This window comes from Suncus etruscus, assembly GCF_024139225.1.
Source record: "Suncus etruscus isolate mSunEtr1 chromosome X unlocalized genomic scaffold, mSunEtr1.pri.cur SUPER_X_unloc_2, whole genome shotgun sequence".
Lineage (NCBI taxonomy): Eukaryota > Metazoa > Chordata > Mammalia > Eulipotyphla > Soricidae > Suncus > Suncus etruscus.
Genome location: NW_026060315.1, coordinates 661952 through 679895, shown reverse-complemented (window position 1 = coordinate 679895; position 17944 = coordinate 661952). Strand labels below are relative to the sequence as shown.

General features: G+C 51.7%; 1 protein-coding gene across 1 annotated transcript in view; it reads right to left on the bottom strand.

Moving 5' to 3' along the window:
* The window catches only part of LOC126000597 (anosmin-1-like), a 55910-nt gene extending 44027 nt beyond the window's left edge, over positions 1-11883 (bottom strand). The window contains exons 1-2 of the mRNA XM_049767813.1: positions 11672-11883; positions 1121-1168 (exon numbers count right to left, since the gene is read on the bottom strand). Coding sequence (XP_049623770.1) covers positions 1121-1168; positions 11672-11878 — 255 coding nt within the window. The 5' untranslated portion in view covers positions 11879-11883. The remainder of the gene's footprint in view (positions 1-1120; positions 1169-11671) is intronic.
* Between the last annotated feature and the right edge of the window lie 6061 nt (positions 11884-17944).

Here is a 17944-nt window from a genome sequence, read left to right as displayed (position 1 = left end):
CCCCATGGAGAGGATCAAAGTAGCCCCAGATCTGGCCCCAGGTGCCCATAGTCCCCCCCCACCCCAGGGAGCCTCAAAACCAAACCGGAAACTCAAGTCAAAGGGATGAGTTCTCACGCCCTCAAAACAGAGAAATTGAATGTGTTTCTGGCCCCTTGGGCCACTTGGGTAGGTGGGTGTTGCTCAGAGGCAGGCTGTGAAACCCTAGCAGTGTTTACCAACTGGCACGGATCTCTGGCATTGCCATGAACGAGAATTGTTGTCATTTGGACGACTCAATTGTGACTGATTTGGCATTTTCTGGCCCCTCAGACTGGAATTTGGGACCCCACCAGGGAAGTCTCGTAATCCGTTTGGCCCCAGAATGAAATCTCAGACACTATTGCAGTCTTGATGGCATTTCAACGCTCATGACCCCTTGTTGGCTTGAACTGCATTGGAAACCCAATGCCATTCTGGAGGTAAAGATCCATTAAACATAAGTGTGTGTGTGTGTGTGAGAGAGAGAGAGAGAGAGAGAGAGAGAGAGAGAGAGAGAGACGGAAATTGGTTGAAGACACACACACACACACATACACACACACACACACACACACACACACACACACACACACACACACCCCTCTAACAGAGATGTAAGGAAACCAAATGATCCTTTCTCTTGGGAAAGAAATGTTTCTGATCCACAGCATTATAGAAAAAAATCAGGCAGCATAAAGTGGTGATTCTCCGGGACCCCTCCGGCCCTGTGTGTGTACTACAATATTTCCAGGGGGTCACAGATTAATAAAAGGGGAAAAAATCTTCCATGGGGACGAGAGAGACAGTTCTCTGCAACAGAATCCCTGGTCTCAATCCCCAGCATCCTATGTGGTCCCTACACATGCCAGAAGTGACTCCTGAGCAGCAGGCATCAGTGGATGTGACCCCAAAACCCAGAGAACTAACCCCCAAAACTAGCAGAAAGAAACTTGCGTACACAGGGGTTCCGGTGTATGAGAACTGGGGGCAAGTCATACGACAAAGAGCGCAGGATGGATCAAGGGTAGAAAAGATGGGACGCAGAGTCTGTCTGCCCCCCTTTTCTCCCCAAAAAGAGATGTAACGAGAGCCGACATACCTTGGAGCATTGCTTATGATTCTGACACCACAGCAGCGACCCGTTGCTCTGGAAAGAGAGAACAAATAGGTTTCAGAGACATGGAGGTCAGAGACTTCGGGTTCAGACACCCGAGGTTCAGAAACTTAGGGTTCAAAGACCTGAAGTTCTGAGACCGCATGTTCCGACACTTGGGATTCAAAGATAGTGGGGTTCAAAGATTTCTGGGTGCAGAGACTGTGGGGTCCAGAGTTTGGGGTTTATAAACTTGGGGTTCACAAACTGTGGGACTCAATAAAAGCCTGTCTCTCAGGGAAGGACCCCACATCCACCCCCATATACAAGGCCTTGGTTCTGTGGATGGCCAGCTCAGAAGTCAGCACTGGGGGAGTGGGGTGTCACAAAAACAAAACAAAGAAAATAAATTGGCTCTGCAAAGGAGAGTGAGTTGCAAAAAATATTTCCACCCCCTGGGGCTGGAGAGAGAGCACAGCAGTAGGGCATTTGCTTTGCACACAGCAGACCCCGGTTCAAATCCTGGCATCCCATATGGTCCCCGGCACCTGCCAGGAGGGATTTCTGAACACAGGGCCAGGAGAAACCCGAGTGCCGCTAGATGTGGCCCCAAAACCAAAAAAAAAGTCCCCATTGGATTGCTTTCTCTCTCCCTCCAAAAAGGATGGGGGGAGAGAGAGAGAGAGAGAGAGAGAGACAGAGAGAGAGAGAGAGACAGACAGAGAGAGAGAGAGAGAGAGATCCGCTTCCCTGCATATTTGGACCTTTTGCATCGCATATCCCCAAGTCACAGCAGCAAGTCTATGTCATGGGGGGCAAAGCGACTTCTCTCTCCTTCCATCTTGGCTTCTCGCCTTGTCGTCTCACTCTTTGCCAAACCCCAAATCTCCCTTTATATCTACCAGGACAAATTCAACCAAGAGGGGAAAGAGTGAGAGACGAAAGTACCTATTCAGGCCAGAGAGATAGTACAGCGGGTAGGGCATTTTCCTTGCATGCCACCCACTCAGGTTCGATCCCCGGCATCTCATGGGGTTCCCCCATCTTGCTAGGAGTGATTTGTAACCCCCAAGTCAAAGGAAAGCCTGAGTGTGGCTCCACAAATAATACAAAAAAACAGAACAGAGGTATCTATCCACCAAGTGGACTTTGATAAAAAGGGGAAGACGGGGCCCGGAGAGATAGCACGGAGGTAAGGCCTTTGCCTTGCATGCAGAAGGACAGTGCTTCGAATCCCTGCAGCCCATATGGTCCCCTGAGCCTGCCAGGAGTGATTTCTGAGCGCAGAGCCAGGAGGAACCTCTGAGTGCCGCTGGATGTGACCCAAACACCCCCCCCCCCAATAAAAAGGAAAGAGGAAGTCCTGGGAAATGCCTTTGTTTTGGGTGAAACCAGGATGTGTTATAACATAGATATAACACAAATATATAAGTGATAAAACACACCCAAACAACTTCAACATTGGGGTGGGTCCTTGTCTTGCTGTGCAGACCCCCAGGTTTGATCCCTGGCATCCCATATGCCCTCCCCCAGCTCCACCAAAAATGATTTCTGAGTGCAGAGTCAGGAGTAATTCCTGGGTGCTACCAGGTGTGGGCCCCCCCCCCTTTTTTTTTTTTTTTAAAAAGCAAGATCTCTTAGCCAGATTGTTAATATAGCATGTAGGATCCTTTTTTGCCTTGCCTGTTGCTCGCTGGAATCCCATATGCCTGCCAAGGAGAGAGTGCTGAGCACAGAGCTAGGAGTCAACTCTGAACTCCACTGTGGTTGTGCTCCAAAGGCAAAAATGGGGGCCGGAGCGATAGCACAGCAGTAAGGTGTTTGCCTTGCATGCATCCAACACAGGACAGATCCCGGTTCGAATCCCGGCATCCCATATGGTCCTCCGAGCCTGCCAGGAGTGACTTCTGAGTGCAGAGCCAGGAGTAACTCCTGGGCACCGCTGGGTGTAAAACTCCTCCAAAAAAATATTAAAAATTGATGCCTCAAAGAGACAACGGTTTTGATGTCCACTTGAACCTGTCCACAGAGCACTTCCACCATCCAGGGATGTGGGTATTAACCTAGCAAAGGCTGCTGGCTTCCCTGCCCTGCCCTGCAAGGGCCAGAGACTGGGACCCTAGATGGGGGTTTATAGCCCTTTGATGGCACAACAGTCCACACAGCTCAACTGCTTGGCAGGAAAAATGAGATGTGTGTGTGTCTGTGTGTGTGTGTGTGTGTGTGTGTGTGTGTGTGTGTTGCAGACTTGTGGCTGGCTTCCCGCCAGCCCCCAGAAAGCCTCCCAGTGCCAGAGACAGGAGAAGGGGGTGCCCCCAGAGTCCCTGGGGGACCCGCTTCAGGATCAGTCAGCCGGGCCTTTCATCCCCACATTTATCGGGTTAGGGGATCAAACAGGAAGGCCAGCCCCGAGCCAACACTCAGAGGGTTGACGTGAGTTCAGGCCGCCTTCCCCTACCGACAAGTTTCCACCGACACCTTCAAAGTCTCTCCCGGTCTAACCTTTTGATTTTTGTTCTTTCTTAGAGGGGGAAAAAACGATCATTCTTCAAAAGCCTCCGTAAAGACAAGCACTTCATTCAGCCCAAGACGAGCCCGGGGAGGAGAAAGACCAATGGAGGGGGGTGGCTGGTTTTATAGACACTGTGAGAGGAAATGGCAGAGAAAGCACACGTGTGTGTGTGTGTGTGTGTGTGTGTGTGTGTGTGTGTGTGTGTGTGTGAGAGAGACAGACAGACAGACAGACAGACAGACAGACAAAGAGAGACAAACAGAGAGACAGAGAGACAGACAGAGAGGGAGAGAGGGAGAGACAGAGACAGAAAGAGAGACAGACAGAGACAGAGACAGACAGACAGACAGATAGAGAGGGAGAGAGACAGAGAGAGGCAGAGAGACAGAGAGAGAGAGACAGAGAGACAGACAGGGAGAGAGAGACAGAGACAGACAGACAGATAGAGAGGGAGAGAGGGAGAGACAGAGACAGAAAGAGAGACAGACAGAGACAGAGACAGACAGACAGATAGGGAGAGAGACAGAGAGACAGACAGGGAGAGAGAGACAGAGACAGACAGATAGAGAGGGACAGATAGAGAGGGAGAGAGACAGAGAGAGAGAGACAGACAGGAGAGAGAGACAGGGAGAGAGAGAGACAGAGAAAAAGGCTTCCAGGTGGATTGAGGCAAGACACAAAGCTCAAGGAGAGAGAGAGAGAGACAGACAGACAGACAGACAGACAGAGAGGAAGAGAGACAGAGAGAGAGACAGACAGACAGACAGGGAGAGAGAGAGACAGGGAGCCACAGAGAGAGGCTTCCAGGTGGATTGAGGCAAGACACAAAGCTCAAGGAGAGTGAGAGAGAGAGACAGACAGAGAGACAGAGACAGAGAGAGACAGACAGGGAGAGAGACAGAGAGACTGGGAAAGAGGCTTCCAGGGGGATTGAGGCAAGACACAAAGCTCAAGGAGAGTGAGAGAGACAGACAGACAGACAGGAGAGAGAGAAAGAGAGACAGAGAGACAGAGAGATGCTTCCAAGTGGATTGAGGCAAGACACAAATCTCAAGTACCAAAGGAGAGAGAGAAACAGAAAGACAGAGAGAGAGACAGAGACTGACAGAGACAGAGACAGAGAATGATCCCTCTGGCCAAGAACTGGGTGCTGGAAGGAGGGTAAAGGAGAATAGAGAGTAATGGTGTCTAAAGGAGAGGGGGAGAGAGAGAGATAGAGAAAGAGAGAGAGAGAACCCAGGACACCACAGCCAATTGCCCCAGCCTTTGTGCACCCACTGGCGGCTGTGAACACACGGCCCAAAGCCCAGTCTGACCTCAGCGCAGAACCCCCCAGGAAGCCCACAGAGCCCCTCAGCTGCTGCATGGCCCAGCACTTGCCCCCAACGAGCTCTGCCCCGCCCAGGCTGCCACTGTGCTTTCTGTGGCCCGTGTTGTGTGGCTGATAGCTTCAGTGGGCTCCAGAGAGTTCCCTGCTTCAGTGCTCGGGGACCATCGGGAAAGGCCCAAGTAGCAAGTCTCAATTGCTCAGGTCGTTGGGAATTCGAGCCACCTCAGAACTACCATAAAAATTTATTTTTCCGGGGCTCGGAGAGATAGTGTGGAGGTAAGGCGTTTGCCTTGCATGCAGAAGGACGGTGGTTCGAATCCTGGCATCCCATAGGGTCCCCCCTTTGAGCCTGCCAGGGGCCATTTCTGAGCGTAGAGCCGGGAGGAACCTCTGAGTGCTGCCGGGTGGGACCCAAAAAACAAACAAAAAAAACCGATATTATTCAGAGAAGTGTTAATGTAATGGCAGTTGGACTCGGGCACGCCTCTTGGATACCCCCACTGTAATGACCGCTGGGCCCGGACATGCCCCTTCGACATGGCCTCATCACACCAGGTGAAAAAGAAAAACCTGAGCTGTTGGTGGGGTGCCCAGGACAGAGACCAGAGGGGTGTCTTCCAGTCAGTGGCATGCCGGAGAAAAAGTATCTGCAATATACTGCCTCTCTGCCTCTCTGTCTCTCTCTCTGTCTCTCTCTCTCTCTCTCATTCTGTTTCCCTCTCTGTGTCAGTCCTGGGTGATCCCTACAAATTGGGTAGGCATGAGGCCCCACATGGCAGGCGCCCCAGGGACCCCAATAAACCTCACAGCACTTGACCTGCCAGCCTTGGGCTTCTGCAGCCATTCAACTTTTCTGAGAATTAACTGCTGCCTGGCAGAACCGGCAGATAACTGCAATATTGCAGAAAAAAAGGAAAGTAATTCTGCACAAAAACAGAAAGAGGGGGCCGGGAGAGAACTGGAGGAATACGGGGAAACAGGAAAGGAAGGGAATGTAGAAGACACACAGGTCTATCTCAGGCAAGCCTGGGGCTCAGTGAGGCGGCCCATGCCAACACTGGTACCCAGAACTCAGCAGAATCATGGGAAAGCAAAACATGGCCTCACAGTTGGAACATGGGGCTTGAGGACCAAAGACAGCACAGTAGCTGCCCTGCACGGGCTCTGAGCACCCCAAGGTGTGGTCCCCAAGAGACTCAGCATCCGTTTCCCAATGCCACACAGCCAGCTGTGTAACCTGCTACGGGTGGCAGAAGCTTGGCCCTGCCTATGGGACTTGGCAGCGAGATCAAGTTTCAAGCAAGGGCGGCCATGCTGGGGTTCTGTACTGGGGTGTGGACCTGGGGCACCCCCACCCAGTCACTCAGCTGTGTGCTACCAAGATCACAGGAGAGCAGAGCCAGGCACCTCCAAGTCCAGACACGCTGGCACATTGCAGGCGGCATGTTGGATTCGCCTTGATGTCAAGGGCAGGAGTGTCAGGTCCCTTCTCGAAGCTTTCTTCCAGACCCTCTGCTTGGATCCAAGGACACACTTGTTCTCCAGGAAAGGGAGTTTCCATTAGCAACATTTAGGGCTCCCCCTACCCCTTTGGCCCCACTTTTGGTAATAACAGGAAAGGGAGTTTCCATTAGCAACATTTAGGGCTCCCCCGCCCCACTTTTGGTAAGAACAAGTCAGCACCTTTGCAAAGTTCCTCTGAAAACTCCATTATCAAAGGATGGAAAAATGGAAGCCCCTGGGGCAGGGTGGGGTGTGGAGGGGGCGGAGGGAGGTGTTTGCAAAACAAACTTGACTCAAGTGTTAATCCCCTCCTTGGCTGGAGGGTCAGCTCAGAGCCAGGTGTTGTGCTCAGAAAGGAAGGAAGAAAGGGGGCGGAGAGATAGCATGCAGAAGGTAGGTGGTTCAAATCCCGGCATCCCATAGGGTCTCCCCCCTCCCCCATGGAGCCTGCCAGGAGTGATTTCTGAGCATAGAGCCAGGAGGAACCCCTGAGCACTGCCGGGAGTGACCCAAAAAACAAAAACAAAAGCAAAATAATAATAATAAAAAATAAAGGAAGGAAGAAGGGGCAGGTGGAAGGTTTCGAGGCTCCACGGCCCTCACCACCCAAATTACTGCTTTTTCTTTTTCTTCTTTTTCTTTTTTGATTTATTTTTTTGGTTTTTTGGTAACACCCACTGATGCTCAGGGGTTCCCCCTAGCTCTGCACTCAGAAATCGCTCCTGGCTTGGGGACCCCTATGGGATGCCGGGGATCAAACAAACCCAGGTCCGTCCTGGGTCAGCCACATGCAAGTCAAGTGTCCTACTATTGTAACACTGCTCTGGCCCCTTTTTTTCTTTCTCTGGGTGGGGGGAATGCAGACAACCCCCAGTATACTCAGAACTACACAGATCCCATATCCCCTGAAAGCAGAATATGTGCAGGGCTCCCTTTGAGCTCTCTCAGCCCGTGGCAGCATGATTCGATCGGAATATCAACACTGGGGTTCTGGGGTGGAACCTTCTCTGCAGTTTGTCCCAAGGGGACCAGATTCCAGAACTCTAGGTACCAGGGTTACATTCCCCCCTTCCTCCGTCCACACACACATACATCTAGAGCCACAAGCAATTGTGTCCACCTGCAGCCACAGAGGTGGGCCATGGAAGCAGAAATGGCCTCTCCCCAGCAGACAGCCAGAAGGAGGAGGAAAGGGACCCGCTGAACAAAGCCAGAGGCGGCCTAAGTGTCTGCAGGTCGGAGATTTCTGAGTCAGACGTGCCGGTAATTACAGATCACAGAAGAGCATGCGTTGGTGGAATCTCTGTGTCTTGCTGAAAACAAAGCCAACGTCACTCACTGGCAGAGGGCCTGGAGTTGTCTACAGAGGGGGACATACCAGAGCAGGAGGGACAGAGTTTCAGGGCCAGTGTGCCCCCCTCAGAGATCTCTCTGCCCACCCAGATCTAGGGTCCCTCCCTCACCAGGAGTAGATGATAGGCCGTGTCTGAAAGGCAAACATGCTCAGAAGTTAGAGAAGGAGACAGAGGCATTTTTAGCAAGGAGATTCCAGAGTTGGCAGAGTGATGGCACTGCGGGGAAGGCATTTGCCTTGCACACGGCTGACCCAGAACGGGCCTGGTTTGATCCCCTGGCGTCCCATAGGGTCCCCCAAGCCAGGAGCGATTTCTGAGCACAGAGCCATGGTGTCACACCTGAGTGTCAACAGGTGTGGCCCCCATATAAACACACACAAAAGAACATAGTCAAAGCAGGTAGGCTCAGGAGTCTGTGGGGTGCATGAAGAAGCAAGGTTTGGGGGACAATACTGAGCATGAGAGAAAGAGGAGGGGTACCCCACAGACAACCCCATAGTAGTTTTGGCTGTGCAAAGTGGCTAGAGCAGCCGAAAGACAAGATAGAGCGCCAAGGGGGCCAGTCTCCACCTATCTGTCCCGCCCACCAATCACCTGCCAATCTCTGCAGACTTGCAGCCAATCAGCTGGTACAGCCAGAGAACTTCCTGACAACTATTTGTCCCTCCAATCTGCAATGCCCACTGTCTACCTACCAATCATCTTCCATACCCTCAGCTTGCCCCGTCCACCATCTAATATCTGCCTCACTCACCATCTTCCTTGCCCACTACCTGTCCAGCCTACCATCTGCCTCACCAACCATCTGCAATGTCCACCCTCTGCCTCGCAATCATCTCCCACTTCTAATAGACTCTCCTGCCAGCTGTCAGCCCCACCAATCTGCGATGTCCACCGTCTCCTGCCCAATTATCTTCCCTGCCCACTGCCTGCCCTGTCCACCCTCTGCCCCACCAATCATATGCCAGTTCCATAGTGTTCCAACCAATCATTTCCAAACTACCAACCACACTGATTTGCTATGCCGACTGTCCATTTTGACGTTGGTCTGCAAAATAATGTCCTTTCTGACTTCAGAACCCCGAAATACGACGTCTCAAGCACGAATTTTGATGACAAAATGTTTCACAACGTAGGGGCTGGAGAGATAGCATAGAGGTAGGGTGTTTGCCTTGCATGCAGAAGGATGGTGGCTCGAATCCCGGCATCCCATAGGGTCCTCCACGCCTGCCAGGACTGATTTCTGGGCGTAGAGCCAGGAGGAACCCCTGAGCGCTGCGGGGTGTGACCCAAAAACCAAAAAAAAAGATTTTTTTTCACAAGCCAATTGTGATGTCAGAATCATGATCGCACTGGTTCGAAAAATACTGTCCATTCCGATTTCAGAAAGCCGAAATAGGACGTCCACTGTCTCCCCACAATCATCTTCCCTGCTCACCGATTACCCCACCCACAGCCTGCCCACCTGTCACCCCACCCCACCCCTGCAGTTGGCCCTTGCTTCTGAGGACCCAGCCTTTGCCAGACAGGGTGCGAAGGACGTGACGCATGTGACACCTCGGCAAGGGCCAGTAGCAGCTGCCAGAACTGGGGCTGAAATTTCAGATCCACTGGCCAGACTGGGGCCCGGATCCCCCAAATCCAATCTCTACTCCCATGACCGTGCACCTAGATGGCCTGCTAGGCAGCTGAATGGAGTGGAGGTTGGGGTGCCCCCCAAGTCAAGTGGGGAACAGCCATACAGGGCTACAAAGAAGAAGGGTCTACAATCTTCCTTCTTCTGCCTTGTACCCCTTCAGGGAGTCTGTCTGGGTGCAGTGTGTCTGGGAGGGCCCATGACACCAGGCACTTGCTCCAAGGAAGCTTCTAGAAGGGACTTCTTTGTAGGAGCGGGTGGGGCACGCTCTTCCAGACTTTTCCCCACAGCAAGTGGCCTTTCCTGCAGGCTCACAAATGCCACCTGGAAGCTCTAATCTGACATGTTCCTCCAGGCTGGAGGTTTTCCAGGCTCTGGGTTGTCTTTTCAATCTAAAGATAGCTATTTGGGGGGGGGGGGATCACACACTGCAGCGCTCAGGGGTTACTCCTGGCTCTACGCTCAGAAATCGCCCCTGGCAGGCTCAGGGGACCTTATGGGATGCCTGGATTGGAACCACCGACCTTCTGCATGAAAGGCAAACGCCTTACCTTCCTCCCCCCCAAAGAAAGCTTTAATCAATCCATCAGCCCTTGAGGTTTGCCAGCCAGCAAACTCTACGCAGGCATTTGCCACTGATGGTCAAAACAAAAACAAAAAGAAGAGGAGGAAGGGACTGCTCCAAGGTTTTTAAGTCCCAACTGAGCCTTTTACAAATGCAACTCTCAGCTCTTTAAAAATGGAATCAAAATTGGGGCCAAAGAGATAGCTTGGAGGTAAGGTGTTTGCCTTTCATGCAGAAGGTCATTGGTTCAAATCCCGGCATCCCAGAGGGTCCCCCGAGCCTGCCAGGAGCGATTTCTGAGCGTGGGCCTGAAATAACCCCTGAGTGCAGCCGGGTGTGACCCAAACCATCCCCCCCCCAAATGTAATCAGGATTATGGGGACCAAAGCTGTGGCCCAAGCGGTAGGGTGTCTGCCTTGCAAGCCCTAACCTAGGGATGGTGGTCCCCACAGCTGAAACCTGAACAAGTCTGCTTCCAAGTGCCCAGGTGGGGACCCTGTCTAGCGGGGATGGACAGTGCCTGGAGATAGCTCCATTCTTGGAGGTCTTGGAGGAGGAGGGGGTCACAGAACAGGTGCCAAGTCCCCTGGCCAGAGCTGCCAGGTGTTTTTCGGGGAGCCCCTCTGATCTGATGCGGCTCACTGCCTTGGCTTGGGGGGAAAAAACATCCTTTCCACTAGCTAGAAGACGCCCTATTTAGCCATCTCTAAGGACTGATGGCTCTACCTGGAAAGTGTCCATTGACAGTGGGGGGCCTTGTGAGTCCACAGAGCTGGGTTTTGGGGGGTGGAGGGAGTTGGGAGACCCAACTGAGGTGACGCTCAGGGCACAGAGAGGGAGAACACGGGTGGGGACAAAGCAGAAGGCAAAAACTCTGAGGGGGGAAGCCAGTATTGCACAGAGAAAGCTCCTCCAAAAAAGGGTTTTTTTCAGGTTCCCCCCAATCATCAGGGCAAGAGGGAATGGGAAGCCGCAAAGTCTGGATTCCTACACCTGGGGTTCACCAAGAGTGACCCTCAGATGTCCAGCTGCGAAGGATTCAGCCAGATAAAATGCGGGGCTAGAGGGATTCTGGAAACGGGGTGCGCACGGGGGGCTCCATGGGCACCCACTCCTGGGATGCAAGAAAGTCTTGGTGCTAGTTCGTGGTTCTCCAGGGGCTCGAGGCAGCTCAGAACTCCCTAAAAAAAGGAGAAATCATGGGTCCCCAGGAAAGCCTGGGGTGTGGACACCTGTAAAGCATTTAGAGCTCTCCCTTGAGGTCTGGGCAAAGGGGGGGGGGGGTGTCTCAGTCCAAAGAGTGCCCGGTGCGTAAAACCCCCTGGAAACTAAGTCACAGAAATGGAAAAAATTGTCACCACTGTTCCTTCCTCTGCACCCCTTTTCTATGGCACCCCACCCAACATTGCAGGGATCTACCTGTAATGGGAAGAAAGGCAGCTGGAAAGGAAGAAACTGTCACCACTGTCCTCTTGCACCCCTTTTCCATGGCACCCCTCAACCCAACATTGCAGGGATCTAGCTACCTGCGATGGGAAGAAAGGCAGTTGAAATGACAGTGAGTGCACCCCCCTGGCCTTTGGGGGTTCTCGGGGGGCTCAGAGCTGGTATTTCTGTCCCATGGCAAAGGAAAGAAGAGAATTGGGGGGGCCCCACCAGGGCCTTCCTTACCTGAGAGTGCTGCGAGAGGCGAGTGATTTGGAGGCTCAGGCACCTGGAAGCGCAGCGGGCGCGTTGCACACTCCCGACCGACAGCGACTCGTCCAGCCGCCGAGCAGAGCTGGACCCCGAGGCCAGACAGCCCCCCAAAACCGCTAGCCAGAGGCACAGGGTGAGCGCGGAGCCCGGAGCCCCGGGATCCATAGCTGCAGCCCGGGCAGCTCCGAGGCGGCCTCTGCAAAGTTGGATCTTGCAACTGGCTCCTGGCTTCACCCCCAGATTGGCCCTGCCCTGCCCGCCCACCTCCTCCCCGCGCCCCCCGAGGGCTGGGCCTAGCTGGCAGCGGCCCCCTCATTGGCTCCGCCTGAGTGAGTGGCAGCAGGGCCAGGGCAGATGGGCCAGGCGAGGCCCTGCGGGTCCCCCCAACTCCGGAGCTCAGGATCCAGCTATGTGGGTGCGCGCCCTGGGTCCAAGATGGTCCTGCCTGGAGGGTATGCACCTAGGTCGGCCCTGGAGGGCAGAGTGGGGGGGACTCCTAGCAGGTGCAGCCCCCAGAACAGCATGCCCAGGGAGCCCCATGAGTGCCCCCCCAAACCCTGCAAAGGGCCCTCATACCCTCATCTGCTCCAACATGCCTTGGGCCACACAGAAAACTTCAGGAAAAGTGCTGGTTTGGCTGACACCCCGTGGTGATGTTTTTTCTCTCTCTTCCCTCTAACCCCATTATGCCTTCCTCCTTCCCTGGTAACTGCCCCAGTCTCCCCTGGCAGCTTCCCCCTACCCACTGGGCAGCCCTGAGGGACCTTTGCTAAAGGTATCTGCACCCACTGGTGCCATTTGCCCATCCACAGCATCCAGAGAAGACAGGCGATGCAGTGGCATTTAGGAAACCCAGAAAGGATGGGCCACAGAGGAGCAGAGATTGGGGGAACCTTAAAAGTCCCCTCTTAGGGTTGGGTGTCTCCTTCAGCCAACTGAACTGTGCCCAGGGCAATGCTGGACAGAACAGTCAGTGAGCAGTGAAACAGGTCCAGGGAGCAGTAGGAAATTGGATGTGCCCATTGGGGCCACTCCTCTGGTTCTGGTCCCCATGTATCTGCAAGCTCAGCCAGCCCAGCCTGCAATGGCCACACGCCTGTGAACCCAGAAACGGGGAGCCCAGGGCTTGATCCCCAGAAGGAGAGTGTCTGCGCAGAGCATATCCCTGCTGTCCGTGGCGACTTCCCGGGGCTGAGGCCCTCCAAGGGTGCTTGGAACTGCGGAATAAAGACGGTGAGGACGGTGCTCTCCAAGTTCTCAAGTTGATGCGGCTTTGCTCCCCAAGTCTTCACGTTGATGTGATTTTGGGCATCAAGCAGAATAAACCCCTCTGGAGTGAAGGTCTATGAACAAGACACTTCACTCTATGGATTTCCCCTGTTCAAAGGAAGGCACAACTGACCTAGGCAAAAAGCACAGCTTAGCTTGCACTTGCCTGACTCTAGTTCGACCCCCCCTATAGGCATCCCCATAGGGTCCCCCGAGCCTGCCAGGAACAATTCCTGAAAGCAGAGCCAGGAGTAACCCCCAAGCATCGCTTGGTGCGGCCCCAAACACTCAAAACCCCTAAAAACACAACCGTTTTTGGCAAATGGAGAGCCATAGAGTGTGGACTTTTCTTCAGCCTTATTTCATGGGGGAAATCGGGGTTACTCCTGACTCTCTGCACTGAAGAATCCCTCCCTACAGTGCTCAGAACTTAACTCTTGGCCTTTCGCTCAGAAATCACTCCTGGAAGTCGCAGGGGAACCATACGGGATGGTGGGGATCGAACCCCTTCCTCACTGTCTATGTCTCAAGCCCAGGGGTGTCAGTTTTTTATTCTACTCAGACGTGCTCTGTGCACCCAGCTGTACCCCAGAAATGTGCTCTGGGACTCTGGGGCCCTCGAGACAGCAGGGAGGTCTCACACTGTGAGGGCCAAAGCAGAGACAGAAACAAACAAAAACAAACAAACAAACAAACGGGGCTACAAGTGACCAAACTGCCTGGTCCCATGGGGCTGAGGATCCTTCCTGGCATTCAGGGAGCTGTGGGTTCGAGTTAGCATGGAGAGAAAGTCTGGCGTTTCTTCTCCTCTACCCTGGCCCACCAGTAGAAAGAAACAGCTGACCAGTTTGTTTTTTTAAGGAATATTCATATTGTTTCACAGAAAGCCAAAACATCCCCAGAATCAGCCCTGGTTTTTCTTGTTCTCGGTGATGTGTGCCAGTCTCTGCGGCGCAAGATGGTACCTCATGGTTGTTTTTATTTGCATCTCCCCGATGTAGAGCATTTTTCGCCCTTATCAGCTGGGAATTGGGCTACGGTCCCCTCCATTCCTTAGGTAGCCTTTGCATTTTGGTTGCTTTTTTTTTTTTTTTCCATGGAAGTGCAAAATATCTCAGTTTACTGTAGTCCTGTTTGTTTCTCTTCTAGTTTGCTCTTTCGAGATCGGTGTTGCCTCTAATCTCATTGTCGTAGTGTGTTTTGCCCATGCTTGCGTTGGGCTCCAGGGATCTTTGTGGCCCTCCATACAACATTTTGTGGCCCTGCCCTAGAGGAATCGTTTTTTGTTTTGTTTTGTATTAGTTCTTTGGGTCACACCCCCCAATGTTCAAGGCTTACTACTGACTTTGCCCTCAAGGATCACCCTGACTTTGCCTCTTGCGGCCCCCAGGTAAATTGAGTTTGAGACCCCCCTAGACCTTATTGTTTCAGTTCTAATATCAAGGTCTTTAGTCCACTTAGATTTGACCTTTGTTTATAGTGTTAAAGAGAGTACCGAGTTTACTTGGGGGCCTGCGACCGACCAGTTGTCCCAATACCACTTGCTCAAAAGATTTTCCTTCCTCCTTCCTGTGTTTCTTGGCCCTTTATCAAAGTCATTATTGTATGGGTGGGGCTCATTCTCTGGATATTCAAGTCTATTCCATTGATTTGAGGGTCTGATGCTACTTTGGGGGGGGGTATTGCCATCTGAATGATGCTAATTTTTCCAATTTACAATAACACAATGCAATAATACCCTCTGCGTGCCTGTGTTCGTTGCAGTTCTATTTCCTGTAGCCAGAATCTGGAATCAACCCAGATGTCCTTCAAGAGATGAGTGGCTAAAGAAACTGTGGTGTAGAGTCAGTGGAATATCATGCAGATGTTGGGAAATTGAAGTCACTGGGCCGGAGAGATAGCATGGCGGTAAAGCATTTGCCTTTCATGCAGAAGGTCGGTGGTTCGAATCCCGGCATCCTATAGGGTCCTCCCTTTGAGCCTGCCAGGAGCGATTTCTGAGCATAGAGCCAGGAGTAGCCCCTGAGCACTGCCGGGTGTGACCCAAAAACAAAAACAAAACAAAACAAAACAAGAGCAGTTAGAGAAATAACTACACTAACAGCTACCACGACAATAACAGCAACAGAAATACTGGGGGGAGGTAAGAAATGGGGGTGGAAAAGTCGCATTGGTGAAGGGGTGTTTGTGCATTTTATGGCTGAAACCCAATTACGAACATGTGCTTAAGCAAAGAATTTTTTGTTTTATTTTTTGGGGGGAGGCACACACGGTGACACTCAGGGGTTACTCCTGGCTATGAGCTCAGAAATCACTCCTGGCTTGGGGGACCATATGGCATGCGGGGGGATCGAACTGCGGTCTGTCTTAGGTTAGCGAGTACAAGGCAAACACCGTACCACTTGCGCCCAGTGCTCTGGCCCCTTAAATAAATAAATTTCTGCAGAAAAAAAAAATTGGACAATTCAACATTCAAAGAAAGCAGAACCCAGCACCCAACTTTCAGAGATCCCAAGCAACCAATATTTCTTGGGTCAGACAGTGGACCCTCAATTTTGTTCTTGTTGGTTTGTTTGGGCCACATTCTTTGGGGCTTGGGGGGAGGACACCAGCCCAATGCTTAGGTTGTGATGTGGGTGGGGTTCAGACGACTAGGAATCCTTAGTTTGGAGAAGCAAATCATGCTAAGCATGCACCCCACATCTGCGCCTATCCTGAAACTCAACATTAAAAACCCACTCAGGAGACCCTCGAATGCGATTTGAGAATCTCATTTGAGAATTTGAGAAAATGCTTTTCCTGGGCTGAAGTGTGTGGCCCCCCCTCCAAACCAAAACAATGCCTCTTGCCACCATAGGGCTAGAACAGAAGTCTTGTTTTCAGCATCTGTGTTTGTGGCACCAGGGGACCAAAGACCCTTCCCACAGTTTTGATTTTTCCAGACTAGCGGTCTTGTCTTTTGTTGGGGTGGGGTGGGGGGTGTTAGGAACCACAGTTTGGTGATGTTCAGGGCAGATTTCTGGCTGTGCATGCAGGAATTATTCTTGGTGCATTCGGGGGACCATGTTGGATTGAGGTGTTGGTTCCAAGCTAGGTACTCCCAGAGGCTGCGACACACCCATCTTTCATTCCTTCTGCTGTTTGTGGTGTTTGGATACTGGGAGCTGCTCTGGGTAAAACCCCCGAGGACTTGAATTTTCCAGATGAAATGAGCCACCGACCATGGGTCCAAACATCTTCCTTGCTCTTGTGCTGTGATGTAGGCCAGAACAGTTGAAGATGCTGGGTCCCCCTGGTTCGGAGAGTCACTGCCCAGTGGGAGAGGGTTGTTTTCTTGACTTGGTTTCTGGTTTTTCTTGGGGGCTCTTCCTGCCTAGGCTCAGGGTTGCTTCCTGCCTCAGTGGTCATTCCTAGAGCTGGTGGGGATGGGTTTTCCTTGCCTGTGAATTCTGCACACAAGCCCTCAATTTCAGACAAGGACAGCGTCCACCTTCCTTCTCTATCTTGTACAAATTCTACCTGCAGTCTAGCACTCAATCTCCCCCTGGAAGAGTCTAAATTCCAACTGTGGGGACAAGTTTCAGGGCGCTCTATTGAATCAACCAATCTGAGTCTCTCCTTAAGGTGTCTCTGAAGTTATTTCTATGATTTCTGCCATTATTTCTCTGCCATTATTTCCACCTGAGAATCAATATCCTGACCAAAGGGGGAAATGTGTAATGCGTTGTGGCCGAGTCTATAAAAACCAGGTTTATAAAAATTAGGATTGCAAGCTTCTACTGCTTTTTATTTTTTGCTTATTTTTTGGTTTTTGGGTCACACCTGGCGGCACTCAGGGGTTCCTCCTTGCTCTACGCTCAGAAATTACTCTTGGCAGGCTCTGGGGACCAAATGGGATGCCGGGATTCGAACCACTGTCCTTCTGCATGCAAGGCAAATGCAATACCTTCATGCTATCTCTCCGGCCCCTTCTACTGCTTTTTAGTATTTTTTTAAGGAGAGAGAGAGGTTGGATCCCTGAAACTCGGGGGTGGGGAGGGGGCTCGTGTGCAAGGCAAGCACCCTCCTAGCTGTGTACTCCCTCCAACCCCCCAATTTGTTTTCCTGTCTTTTCCCTCCACTTTCCCCAAAGCCATGGGCAACGCAAGGGTGTCGTGAGTTCCATGCCCGCTTTTGACTCACATCACAGTTTCTAGAATTTCCCCAGAATATTCTAAAGGGGTCGTGGGTGACTGTCATAGAACAGGAAGGAATGCCCTAGCTGTAGAGTGAGGAACCCACAAAATTTAGGTATCATTCTGGAGAAGGCTTCGGCTCTTCACTGAGGTTGGGGCTCCAGTGCCATCACAGAGACCCCGAAAAGTGTCCATGTGTTGGACCCAGAGGTACCAGGGAGTGAAGTGAGTTGGACACCTGCGAGGCCACGTATTTCCCCCCACACACACTGTATGCTCTCTCTCCACACTGAGAAGCCTAATGATAAGGAAATTAAAGATATTTTGATGAAGGTATATGGCTAAATCTTCAGGATTTAACCAGCCTATTTTTTATGCAAGACAGGATTTTTTGATTTTTTGCAGAAAAAACATACCCAGTCAGGGGCAGAGAGACATTAAAGCACGGCCATGTAGAACATTTCTGTTTGATACCCAACACACAATACAATACTCTCCCCCAAGGTTTATCATGAATGATCTTGAGCACAGGGCCTGGATTCTGACCTGAATGGTGGTATTTCTCCTACTTCCCAACAAATGGTGGCGTGGTGGCACTGTTAAAGTTTTCTTAAACACATTAACAACAACAACAACAACAACAACAAAACCCCACAAGCATTCTTTTACTCTTACTTTTGTTCCTAAGCATTGGAAGAACTTGCAGGGGCAAGTTCAGAAACACTGAGAGTTTATTCTTTTAAAATGAATAATGGAGTTTTGTTTGTTTGAGGATCATACGTTGCAA